This window comes from Oreochromis niloticus, linkage group LG14 (genome assembly GCF_001858045.2).
Source record: "Oreochromis niloticus isolate F11D_XX linkage group LG14, O_niloticus_UMD_NMBU, whole genome shotgun sequence".
In the NCBI taxonomy this organism is placed as follows: Eukaryota; Metazoa; Chordata; class Actinopteri; order Cichliformes; family Cichlidae; genus Oreochromis; species Oreochromis niloticus.
Window position 1 is genome coordinate 8550145 of NC_031979.2, and position 13726 is coordinate 8563870.

General features: G+C 42.8%; 1 protein-coding gene across 1 annotated transcript; it reads left to right on the top strand.

Annotated features, from left to right (window-relative positions):
• Positions 1–53: 53 nt before the first annotated feature.
• On the top strand, positions 54–13709 carry si:dkey-260j18.2 (kelch-like protein 12). The gene is made up of 5 exons (XM_003449272.5): positions 54–543; positions 885–1038; positions 1157–1235; positions 6985–7212; positions 7413–13709. Exons 2-5 carry the CDS (start codon positions 885–887, stop codon positions 8908–8910), a joined length of 1959 nt encoding a protein of 652 aa, XP_003449320.1. The 5' UTR covers positions 54–543; the 3' UTR covers positions 8911–13709.
• Positions 13710–13726: the final 17 nt, after the last annotated feature.

Consider the following 13726-nt stretch of genomic DNA (forward strand, 5'->3'; position numbering starts at 1 on the left):
TAAATCCAGTAACAGGAAACGGCTCATCCTCCCCAAACAATCGTCACGGGGCAAAGGTCAGCCAATCAGATGAACGGAAGTTTACCGTTGCGGTAATCCGGTTCAGAGACGACAAGTGCGGCCGACAGGAGCTGAACTCAGTCACAATTTTCAGCTCCGTGAGCCCTAAAAGCAGCAGTCTTTACCGGCTAACCACCGAGCTGAGTGTGTGTGCACACTGCCATGGTGGACTGATGTGTGTAACGACGAGACTCGTTTGCACAGGAGGAGATTTTTTTTCTTTTTTTAAGCTAGTTTGTACCTCCAGTTGGTGATGGTGTACACAGGGCTGGATGAGCAGCGAGTAGCCTGACGCCTCTTCACCGCAGGCCGGGACAAGCGTTTCAGCTGAGTCCGGAGGACCAAGACAAGCAAATGCTTCCAAGTTTTTGACAATAAACGAGGTACTTGGATACAGTCGGTCTGCTCCAAACTGCCTCACCAGTTCCTGCTGAAAGTGAGACCCAACCAGCTTTCACGGTGGAAACGAGAAGAAGAGCAAAGGTAAATGAAAGCTAAAAAAAAACCCAATCACAGCCACTATGAGCAGTGTGCTTTGGAATTTTTAAAACTCCACCTTTTATTGCAAGTATCATACATGGGATATTAAAATCAACGAGTTTCTTAACATGCACTGTATTGCAATACTCTCATAATGTTTGGCTAGGAAAGCATACCTTTTTCTGCCTGTGTTTTGGAGGTAGGTGCTATCTGGGCCATGTGTGTTCACAGTCTCTGGGTATAATGATGGTCCTTGGATGCATAAAGATCAGCCTGTTCTGTGTTTGCTGATGTTAAATGCATAATCCATGTGTATAATTCTCTGCTTGTGCCCACACCTTCAGATGAATGCTGTGCGGGGGGGCACAGTCACCTGGCGTCCCCAGCCATGGCAGGACGGAGACGGGGGCGGAGGGGAGCCTCTGTCAGACAGCGACTCAGAGGAGGAGGACTTCCCCGATGACAGCACCACCCCGCTGGGGGACTACATAACACATGGTGGGACATTAGAAAATGATAAGGCTGGGGTTTCTCTATTCCTGCCCGACATTGGGCTGATCTCACCTTCTGTTCCCGCTCTCTCATTCCTCCCACCTCTTTCTTCTCTGTGTTTCAGGACTGAAGCAACTCCTGGATGCTCAGCAGTTGTGTGATGTTACCCTCCTTGTTGAAGGAAAGAAGTTCATGTGTCACAGGTATGATTGTCATATGTTACAGGGTATGGAAACGCAAGGGAAACCCTGGGCACGCGTGAAACAGCTGGCACACGAAGGGTTAACTGATGGCACGACCATAGCTGGACTGGCCATCGGGCATACTGGTGATTTTTCGTTTTTATGGGCCAATGATTTTTTTTTTTTTTTTTTGATTTTTTTTTTTTTTGTAACAGTGTAAACAATGAAAGGTGGTAGGTTGGCCAGATGCTGGCCGATTTGTAAAAATAAGTCAGTTGTTTGGTGGTGGCTATCGTGGAGTTTCCACAGAGGCCAGCAGGTGGATGAAGGAAAGGGGAGGCATGAGGAGGAGAGACCCGAGGCGGCCGCTGGTCCGAGTCTCAGGTGAACTGAACTTCAGGTAAGAAGTTATGACCTGCAGTCTATCTGGGTCAGATATAAACCAAGTTTAGGTGTAGTTTATTTTCGTTGTGCTGACTTTTTACAGTCAGTTACAATAACTCGTACTGCGTACTAGCTAGCATGACGGAGTTTCTATACAGCTGGGTGGGTGCTATGATGTTACTGATAGTGAACTTTATTTTATTCATAAGTTTAGTTAGTAGAGTTGCCAACCGTCCCGTAAAAAACGGAATCGTCCTGTATTCAGAGAAAATATTACACATTTCGTATTGAGCTGAAAAAGAACACAGTTTATCCCGTACTTCAGCTAGAATGGAAAAAAGACACAAAGCTGGAGTTATTCTGTGTCTTTACGCTGCACAGCTGCCTCTTCTTCTCTCATTCTCTCCCCTCCTTCTCCTGTTGCTACTTCAATCATGAAACTGATCAATGATCAGCTGATCGGCTTTTCTGATGCAAGTCCCGTCTCTCTTGTTTGTTTATCGCCCACTTTGCGCCAGAAAGAGGAAACCAGCCGATGTCGCGTTAAACAACAGCAGCACGTTTAAGCTTGATCAGCTGTTGTTAGAATTTATTCATTTTTAATTTCTAGTATCAGCTGATGTTTGCTGGAGCCACAGCTGTAAAAGCTGCTGGTCATGATATCGGTTTGGATATGTGGTGAGAGGGAAACATGAAAATGAAACCAGGAGATGTCCTTACTGAATCATCAGAGCTGAACAGGTGATGGAGAAACAGGTTTACCTTTTAGGTGACATGGATGAGTTGAAGGGAAGTTATGAACTGTTTCTGAGAGACAAATAACACCAGGATCCTTTTCTACGTAGCTGAAAGCCGGTAACTGTGCAGGAGCGGGTCTAGCAAAGTTTTGCCAGGGGGGCAGGTAGGGCATTAACAGGGAAAGGGGGGCACAAGGAAATACTTTTCTTTATTATTCTCATTTAAAATGTCTAGCTTTTAATAAATAATTATCTGAATCCTACAATCAAAGTTTTTATCTGATGTAAAATGTATAGAAATCATACATAAACCAACAAGACAGTGTACATCACTGTAACAACAGCGTCTGTTTTCATTCAACGGCTTTATGGCTTTTCCTATAATACCTGGTGGGCCGGTCTCTAGTCAAAATGCCCGGGCCGATTTTTTTTTTGTCCCAGTCCAACCCTGGGCATGACACGCAGTGAATTAATCTGAGAAGGTGCATTAAAAAATAAATGGCCGGGCCAGCGGTGCACATCGCAAATTAGCTCGCGTACACACATTAGTTGTGCTGCTTCTTAATGACGGTATCTTAGCTAACAACTCCAACTACCAGATTCAACTTGTAATTGGCTAAAAATAACGTAGCCTACTGGTGAGAGGGACGTTACTAGCTGGCAGTTTTTTCATGCGGTGTTGAAATTTCCACATTCCGACACTTCAAATGCTTCCGGAGCTCTCCGCTCAGCGCAGCATCAGCACCACGGAAATACATGGATACATCCGTAGACTCGAGACAGAATTCACAATGCGTTTTCGGGACTTTCAGGTGTATGGACCAATGTTTTCTTTTCTGATCAAACCAGAAAGTTTTAATGAGCAGCTGGATTTGTCTCACATTAACTGGCTGAGTTAATGCCAGTTAATGCGACATCGAAATGCAGCTGATTGAACTGAAAACCTCGACTCTGTGGGGGTCAAAGTTTGCAGAACTACGAACGCAGCTGGAATCCATAGCTGTGCGTGTTCATGGAGCTTGCATTTTCACCTGCTGGACATCACTACCTGACAAGTTTAACTGTCTTCAGAACATTGCAGAGGCATTATTGACAGTATTTGGCTCTACATATCTGTGAGAGCAGATTTTCTCTCACATGAAGAGTGTCCTAAGGTAGCCGTCTGAATGCTGGACACTCGGAGACCTGTGTTTCTGAGTGGGAGACCAGAGATCACATTAACATGTGTATCTCTGTATTAACAAACATACCATATTGGCCCAGTTTATTTTTCTTATCATTGTTGTGAGGAGACCATAAATAGCATTTGTATTTTCTGTTGTACAGTTCATTTGCTCTTCTTGTTATGGATAAAAAGTGTCTTTTTTTTGTTTCAAAATAGCTGATAACTATTCGTTGATAGCTGCCAACATCTGTGAACAAATATAATTCTATAAAGTTGTTCTATATAGTGTGTAACTGTTAATATAGAGTGTTATTGCTAATGCAATCATATGGCACATTGACTAATGCGGAAATTTTAGATGGCACTCATCATCAGAAAGGTTGCCTACCCCTGGTCTAATCCCCTGACAATAAGTAATTATTGATCAATATTGGGAATAAATAAGCATGTTTATGCAGGTTTTCCTGTGTTGGAGCACTAACTTCAGTGCAGGAGATGAGGCTTGAAGTGAGAATGAAGAGGATGAAATTTTATTAAGATGCCGGTCGTGTTGTCTCTTTCCTTGTGTGTTTGTTTCTTTGGTGAACAGGATCCTATCTCAGATGATAAAACCGATATAATATCCTTCATATCTTAAGTCTGAAGGTGCAGACATGAAGTACAGTTTGCCTCCACAGCATGACTTCTCTTCTCCACCGTTGACATACTGCGTATGTGGCCCATCTTTAGCCTCATTCATAAAACATGATTAGGCAGAACAGTGCATCTCGACCGCTGTATTCAAGGTGATGATGCAACATGGTGGTTTCCACAAACCAGTGCCTGCCCTTGTGTATTTACAATCGAGTAATTCTAAGTTTTTGTAGTAATTACACACTATCAATGTGTATTTATGAGAGCAATATCGGAGGAACGTTGTCTTCACTGTGTAGTGTACCACTGCACATGGTTGAAGTGACAATAAAGCCACTTGACTTGACTATTCTTTCTTTTTTTTTCTGTTAAGTAAACTCAAAAACACGGCTGACTATACCTGACTGTAAAGTCCTCAATTTACAAGTAATCAGTTTAATTGGAGTGCAGAGTTTTAGCTTTAATTGGAAAATTAAGGAGCAGTTTAAGGTGAGACCTGTTCTCTGCCATTTTTGTAACAATTTTCAGTAGTTTTCAGAGGCTCAGAGGTATTGAGATGAGATGCCATTTAGAACCCATGGATGTCACCAAATGTTGTGTTTCCTCCAGTGAAGTGTTTGTTTGTGGGTCTCTCTGCATTCAGTTTTGTATTTAGTAACTAAAAAGCTGTTCTGTTGAGTTAGGATTAAGTGACTGACTTGGCCATTGAATAATCTCACATTTTTTTTGCCTCAAGAAACTCTTGGGTTGTCTTTTTAGTATGCTTTGGGTCATTATCTATTTGCAGTTCGAAACTTTGTCCATTCATGCTTGCGGAATTTGTCTGAATCTGAGAAGGGAGTGTAGCTCTGTGCACATCATGATAGCCTCCTTGATTTGGATTGACATATCTTTGAAACTTTGTATTAAAGTGAACATCTACAGCTCTTTTATCACCTTAATTTGCTGTGGAATAGCAAGAGAACCAGTCTCTGAAGCTTCTTGTCAATTTTCCAATTAATTTTGAGCCTCTGAAAAGGAGAGCTATGAGCAGGTCTGGCTGATTGTTATTTTGTGTAATGATGCAAGTGACTTTGAAAGAGTGTGCGTTGGTGCTCATCTACTGATGAGCTGAGAAGAGTCTTTTACTAACGCAGCTCATCTGGCACACTAGAAAAAGAAACAAAAGTCACATCTGCATTATGTTTGAAATTCCAGTGTGATTCACAGCAGTGTCATTTCCCAATATTTTTGTGCTTTCCAAAGCAATCACAACCACCATTGCCTCAAGGGCAGAAGAAGATAAAACCCACTTTCAGCCATATGTTATAATGTGTAGTTCTGCATGAAAATTTCCCATCAGTCATCTGCATGCATTTGTTAGCACTGATACCTGTGGTTTAGAGTGATATGTAAGGAAAGACAGGGCAGCTTGTCCTTAGGTAAATGGTCTGTTCAGAAGAATAGTTCTTACAGTAGGGTTGAAGTGCAGAAACGCGCCATTAAAAGACATGCAGTGGAAAGTTCAGTGCTACAAAAACTGCAAAGGCACAGTGTCAAGAGATTTATTCTAAAGACACTTCTTCAGCTAAGAGTCTAAGGGTAGAGAAACACACAGACGCTGTGGTTTTCACTTGTATACAAGGGCGGTCACAGAACGCTCACACCAGAGTGGGGGCCCTGTGATGCGCACTCCGTTACCGCTCTGGTCTTTATTTATATACAAAGCAATACAACAGTGAATACGTCTCTTCATAGGCAGAGGAATGTTAGTGCGTAGGGAGTGAAGATAAGAGTGGTTCAGGTGTGTGTGTGTGTTGTGAGATTCAGAAGGACGCGGCCCCTCTTCTTGTTAGAGAGCGCAGATAAAAGTGTCCAGCTCTCCTCTTCCTGCTCGTTCAGCTATTATCGCTGTGAGAAAGAATTTATAAAACAGTCTTGTAGTGGACAACAGTCTAAGTCATCAAAAGGTCAACATACAGTATTCTATCATATGCAAACTTATATCATTAAAAGCTTATACTGACTACTAAGTACAATTTTCCATTGACACACAGGTTTACAAAGAAGTGGAATATAGGAACTTACCAGATGAGTCATCCTTTGCTATATTCTGAATAAGAGCACCAGTGTGTGTGATGAAAAAAAAGAAAACAGTTCAAGCCTGAAAATTTTAAAGCTTGTATTTGGGAGGCATTTGTCCTGTTAGATCGGGGATGTCAAACTCATTTTACACCGTCGGCCACATACAGCTCACTCTGAGCTTTAGTGGGCTGGACCAGAAACTCCCCTTTCAGTCAGTGGACAGAAGTGTAAATACAGTTTAATCCCTGAGATATCGCAACGTAAGAAAAATAAGAGTAATTTAAAACTGTCCTGTAATTATACAACAGGAAAGTGTTTTATTAAGGAATTTATTTATTTATTTATGTTTTGTGTGCATGTGTGGATCCATTGTATAAAACAGAAATCTCTACAGTGACAGGAAATTTTCTTAATTGTTTATTTATTACTTAATTACGTTGGTGTAGAGTGAACAGTCATTTGGGGGGGGGGGTTCTTTATAAGCAGGAAGAGCTGCAAAACCTGTTAAAATAAATTTAAAAGTCCAGAAATTTATGGTCTCCTTTCCTAAACCTTCTAGTGGACCGGATTGGAATCTTTCCCAGGCTGATTCTGGCCCCCGGCTTTATGTTTAACACCTCTGTCTTAGATGTAAGGTCACTGCAGTTTCTCCGAATGAACCCATGTGAAACTCCTCATGAGAGTCGTCTCTTAATTCCAGAAGCTGGAATGGCATAGTGTTCATTTTAATTTCTCACTCATCTACTTCTTTTCTTTTGACTCTCCCTCGATTTCTCTTTCCCATCAGAGTCCTTTTAGCAGCCGTGAGTCCGTACTTTCGGGCCATGTTCACCAGCCCGCTGGTGGAGTCTCGCCTCACAGAGATCCGGCTGGAGGAAGTGACGCCATCTGTCATGGAAACCATCATCCAGTTTGTGTACACTGGGGAGGCTGGGCTCTCTCTGGATACAGCTGAGGATCTGTTTGTGGCTGCCAACCGGCTTCAGGTCATGCCCCTCCAAGACCTGTGCTCCAGGTAAAATTAATATCCTCGGTAATTAGATGTTAAAATTCAGGTGGCTACTTTTTTACTTTGACTTTAGATTGTAGATTAAAATAAAACAGCATCTGTTTTCCAGATGAAGATGAAAATTAAATCATCTTGTGTCATTCCCTTTTTCTTTTCTTAAATTTTTCTTTGATTTTCTTCTTCTTTTCTCACTTTAAATGCTTCAGGTTTCTTTTTGAGCACCTCTCAGTGGACAACTGCCTGGGGATGTACTCTCTGGCTCGCTCTCACCATGACCAGCTCCTGCTGCGTGCCTCCCTGCGACTGGTAGCCCAGCACTTTCCCCGGGTGGCCCGCCAGAAAGACTTCCTCCTGCTCGACCACGGCACCTTAGGCAGTCTTCTGAGCTCTGACCGTCTGGGCGTGGACTCGGAGGCGGAGGTATATGACGCGGCACGCCGCTGGGCAGAGCACCAGCCTTTGGATCGCTACGCTCACATGCCGGCGCTGCTTCACCACCTGCGGCCTGGGCTGTTGTCCCAGGAAGAAAGCCGAAGACTGAGCCAAGAACTGGGGCCAGCAGCAGCAGGAGAAGGCCTCGGCGGGCCTCTGAGACCACGAGAGGGAATGTTTGAGAAAAAGATTGTCTGTGTGGACCTGACGCCTCGGGAAGATGAGTATTTAGCTGCAAGAGACTACACGGTGGACTGCTTTGATCCTCGGACAGGGAAGTGGGAGAAGCTAGCACCACTCGGCTCACTTGTCAGTCCTGGCTGCACAGCTGTGGGCGACAGGCTTTTTGTAGCTGGTGGGATCCTGCGGACCGGCTCTGTGTCTGCAGCCGTGCATGAATACGATGCTGTGTTGGACCGCTGGATAGAGCAGCCTTCGATGGTCCAGCCCCGGGCCATGCTAGGCCTCCTTGGATGTGGAGAGTCACTTTATGCTTTGGGTGGCAGCAACCGCTCAGCTCTCCTGGACTCCAGTGAGACTCTGGACCTGACCACACTTCAGTGGAGTCCTGGGCCTCGGCTACCGCTCCCCCTGCGCGCCTTTGCCTGTGCAGCACTACGTGGAAGACTTTACCTCCTGGGTGGAACCACACTTGAACAGAACCGAGCTGTGGTCCACTCAGGCGTGTTTATTTATCACACCCTGACAGACTGCTGGACACGTGTGGCACTAGATTCAGGTGCCACCTGCCTCGCTGGAGGAGTAGCAGTGCGAGGTGGAGTGTGCGCCATTGGGGGATACATGAGGGATACCACCAAGTTCCTGGATGGAAACTACACCAACCTGGAGACATTAGACGCTACAGGCCGTGTGCTGTTTTTCAGAGAAGGCAGAGGGTCAGGAGTGGAGAGGGAGGTGACTGGGGGAGGGGTGCTGGTCAGTGCAGAGCAGCGAGGGGGAGCGGGTGGTGGAAGTGACCGAGCTCCAAGCCCCGTCGTTTTTCCGGGGTTGCCTCGGCGGATTGCAGCAGGGGGTGTGGCCAGGTGGAAAAGAAGGATTTATGTGCTGGGAGGGGAAAACGGCTCACGCTTTTACGACAGCGTTTACTGTTGGAAACCCGGCTGGCGCAGCTGGGTCCAGAGACGGGAAAAACTTCCAGGAGATACCGGAGGCGTGAGCCAGTTTGGGTGCACCACTCTAAAATTCCCTAAAAAACACATCCTGTCCAGACTCAGACTAGCCAAAGAAAACTGCAAGAAGCCCTCTGACTAGCTTAGCAGGCAGCAGTGAGACTGAAGTGAAGGGTCATAGACACAGATTTACTCCAAGGAGAATCAGCTCCTCCATGGCTTCTTGAAATGTTGAATTTTAAAATGAAGTCACGTGGAAAATAGCATTTTATACTATCTGAGTGCAGCCACCAAGCAGGCCTAGAATAGACTGGATCATCTGAAAGTGTCACAGATACATCAGTAGTCAAACAGGCAGTAGGTAGAGGCAGAAACTGGGGAAAAGTCAGGCAACGTGCACCTGAATGTAACTGAATCCACTGTTTGTCCTCTATGACCCAGAAAAGGGCCTTCACTTGATTGAAGTGTGATGTTATTTTTAAGCTTTTTGTTGCTGTTGTAATAACTCTGAATTTGTGGATTTTCTTTGGACGCATCTAGTTTAGACACAAGGATACTGGCACATTCCTGTCCACTTTATTTCCCTAAATCTTTTTTATTGCTCTCCTGATCTCAGCCTGCAAAGCCCTTTGATACTGCAATTTACAGCACACAAAACCTGACTTGATGGAAAATGTATTGTAGAAAGTTTTAGAATAACTGTATTTATAGAGCATCTTTGAAAAAAATCAAGAAATAATGGGTTTTGAAAGAAAGAAAGAGAAGAAATGAGCCCATAAATCATTGAGCTGATTGTAAAAATAGATAATGGACTTTCTATAGCCTTTGTAGTGTTGCATTCCTGAAGACAGGAATACAGAAAGTAATGTAATGTAAGGAGAGCATGGATATGAGTTTCTAAGTTTCCTGTGAGTTGAAAGGATTTTTGATGGTGTGAGAAACAAGAGTGAAGAACAGACTGGACCTGGTACACAATGTTTGAAGTCAAAGATGACACACACACATCTGGGAGTCATTTCAATGAATTGTGTGTGGAGGATTTCAGAGCAGCCATTGTCTCAGCCATGTCTGACACTTTTCTAATTAAGATGCAAAATGAAGGTTTTTGTTGTTTTCACGGATTCATTTTGATCCTAGGTTACAAAACTACATTAAACAGCTTTTCTAATGGCTCCAGCCCTTTTTTTCCCTTTTTTTTAAAGATCAACAATAGCAGGAAATTCTTGGCTGATAAAACTTTGAATAACAAGCTGATATGTTTCTCTTTTCATCTGACATAAATCATTTAGCCACATTTGGCACTGATACCTGTGAAAGCCATGGTACTTGCCGGGATGCCAATATTAGTCAACTAGGCCATTACAACAATGAAAGGCCAATTCACCTTGTTTTTTTGTTTTTTTAATGAGTTCTGATAACTTATTATGTGATAACTTATTTACTGTAGATAACTTAATTCTAATTATTTACAGCTATTTAAGTTTATTGTTTTTAATTTATTACATATTCCCTATCGTGGCCCTGCTGTATTATCTTAACAACCTCCGCGTGTGAGCATGATTGGGATAAATATTGTAGACAAAGAGTTTGTTACCTAACAGAAGTAAATTTTCCTGGTAATTCTGACTAATACGTTTAAAAAACAGTTTTATATTTGTCTGAAACCCCAATGTTATCCTTTACGCTAAGCTTTGGCGCAACCCTTCAAGTCACTCCCTGTATAAACCAGACTCTTTTAGCTCCGCCCTCTTTACGCCAGCTTTCTTCTGACTGGCTGCCCCTCGTAAACAAAACATCTGACAGCTACAGCTGTGTGTCTGAGATGAGCATCTCAGTGACATCATACAAAGGCAAGAATAGGGAAAAAAAAAAACAAGACGTGAAGCTCTGGTCACGTAACAGTACATGTATGCCAGAAAGTAATGAAGAGAATAATATGTCCTCTTTAAAAGTGTTTTGGTTAGAAAACACTTGAGTGGGAGAAATGGAAAAAATGAAAGATTGTATTAAAACATACAGTGAGTTCTTTTAATCAGCTGAACAAGGACATCAGTCATTCAGTGGGAAACTGTCCTGGAGGAAACTTTGTAGTTAATTTTTAGTTACGTTGCGATGATGTGATATGTAAAGCCCTCTTAGAATTTGACCTACAGTATCCTTGTGTCTAGACTCTGTTACATATCTTTCCTCCATCTCGAAGCCAGTAGAGTGTCTTTGCTTGATTCAGCAGACACGTGGAGCTTCAGCCGTAGGACTTTGAATGTACTTGGCATGGAGGTTATGGATTATCTAAACACACATCGAGTAGCATTGCACGTTATTTATTTTTAAAAAAAGTATTTTGTTGTTTCTAAACATTTGTGTTGAGACTGCACTTCCTGGATGTCCTGTAGGTCTGCTCAGAAATGATCTGCTGTGACTCACTGTGGCGCACTAATAATTATTCAGATGCCACAGAGATTAGATCATGGTCAGGTTTTGTTTTGTTTTATTCTAAATCTGCTTTTCTCCACTTTCCACTGATAAATAATTTCAGAATCCAAAGTCAAACCTCCCTCTTATCGTTCCAGTTGAACATGTTGCACTAATAGTTTCTCCTTCAAGGATGGAAAAGTGGAATTTCTCCAATTTTCCCAGCTCGCTTTACAGGCAGCAAGTTATTTCTAGTGGCAATAGCGACTCCCTAGGCTGTGCATCCAGATTAAATACTGTGGTCTTTATTTTATGTAGTGCATACTAAATGATACTTTGCTTACTTTAATTTATTCCTGCTTTATATGTGTTAAATACATGGATGTGAACTGAGTTTCAGGATTCCCTTTTCCTCTTCATTGCTGATAATCAGTCCAGTTTGGATAATAATTATTACCAGTGGTTTGTTGGTAGAGGTGATTCCATATGTTTTTGGGAAATGACAAATTTTTAATAAATTTGCCACCTTCTTTGCCGTAAGTTTGTACACCACCACAGTGGATCATTTTCTGTCACTTATCAAATTCAGGGTTGCGGTTGGGCTGGAGCCAATCCTAGCTGTCATAGGTCAAGAGGTGCATTACACCCTGGATGCAAATTCAGTCTATTGCAGGGCTGACACACAGACTCTTTCACATCTACAGGCAATTAAAAAAAACAAAACAAAAAACACCAGTTAACCTTTGAACTGTGGGAGGAAGACAGAGTATCCAGAGGGAACCCACACAGATACTGGAAGAACATGCACACACAGAAAGGCCACAGACTGGATTTGAAACCAGGACCTTTTTGCTGTGAGGCGACAGTGCTAATCACTGCACCACTCTTGAAGTGCGGACTTTCAGCTTTAATTCAAGGTATATATTGTGTCTGAATGTAATGATTGTTTTTTTTAATACTTGGATAAAATCCTTTGCAGTCAATGACTTCTTAAAGTCTAGAACTCATGGAGATCACCCAATGCTGTATTTCCTCCTTTGAGATGCTCTGCCTTTCAAGAACATCCCATTTCTTTGCCTTTAGGATTTCTTGAGTTGCCTTTGCGGTTTGCTTTGGCTCATCATCCGTTTGCACGGTCCCATCAGTTCTTCGGTATTTGTCTGGGCAGAGAGTACAGCTCTGTACACGTCATAGTTCATCCTGCTGCTTCTGTCAGCAGTCACATCAGCTATAATGATGAGTCGCCCAGTTTCACTCTCAAGCCATACATGCCAATACCATAACGCTGCCTCCACCATGTTTTTCATATGTGGTGAGCTGTTAATCTTGGACGTTCATCCTGGTTTAATCTGTCCGTAGAATTTTTTTCAGAACTCTGCAGGCTCTTTTAGATGATGTCCAGTCTGACTTTGTAGTTGAGCATAACCAGTGGCTTGTTGAAAACCTGTATTTCCATTCATGAAGATGTCTCTTCGTACACAAAACTCCTCAGGAGTGCCCTTGACTTGATTAGATGTTGTGAAGTTGTTTTGCTTAATCATGGAAACAATTCAACATGAACTTAAGTTGTCTTCTGGTTCTTTCAGGCCTTTTGGTGTTGCTGGTTCAGATTGTTGAATTTGTTCACTCCTAACTTTTTTTTCCTTTTAATTAGTCATCAAACAACATCATCTGCCATAACCCTGCTTTTTAAGTCAATTGTCCAGTTACGTTTGAGCCTTTGGAAATGGAGAACTGCGTATAAAAGCAGCTGTAATTCCTAAACAGTTAATGCAATACTTGTATTAAACCCCTTGAATTGTAGCTGGAAATCTGCACTTTAATCACATTGATGGTTTAAAATCCACTCTAGTACTGTGCTGAAACAAAACTACAAAAAAATGCCATTCCACAAAAACGTATGCACCCGATGTTTCACTTTTGCTTCTTCCTGCCTTTCACTGAGCCACTGCCATTAGCTGAAATATGACCACCAGTAGATTTGCAGCTTTCTCTTCTCCCTCAGGTGAGAGGGAAAAAAGGTCAGTCCAACCTGGCGTTGAAGTTTCACGGAAGAGCTGGTAATGCGAGTCTCTCATGATGAGACAGTAATGGTTTCTGCTTACGGTTTGCCACTTTAGACATTTGATATGGAAGAATTCATACCAGAGTGTGTCTGACCAGTGAGGGTTTCTTTGTTCATTTTGTGTTTCCAGAAAACTCCACACTACACTGCCTGTTAATTATTTCCCCTGACTTTCTCTGAGCTGTCACCCCGGAAATGTCAGACGAACTGATTTCCTCTCCCTCGGTGTGCTTACAGCTCGTGTGACATGTGAAAAGTGACTGTACGCATGCATGTTTTCTATGCTGAGGCGTAAATGTGTTCTACACAAGCTTTTCGCACACATCCACGGCTCACATGCCGTGCGCCCATTCAAAGAAGCTGCCCTCATTTGTATTACTTAATGACATTTGTGAACTGGAAGGCAAATGGATGCTTCAATGGAAGCAGCGCTATCAAATGAATAAAGGACTTTTTTGCTTTTGTGTTTTGTGACTGTGAC

Coding starts and splice junctions, on each gene's coding strand:
- si:dkey-260j18.2 (XM_003449272.5), top strand. CDS start 885: ATGAATGCTGTGCGGGGGGGCACAGTCACCTGGCGTCCCCAGCCATGG. Junction 1,236..6,984: donor AAGAAGTTCATGTGTCACAG/GTATGATTGTCA, acceptor CTTTCCCATCAG/AGTCCTTTTAGCAGCCGTGA. Junction 7,213..7,412: donor CTCCAAGACCTGTGCTCCAG/GTAAAATTAATA, acceptor TAAATGCTTCAG/GTTTCTTTTTGAGCACCTCT.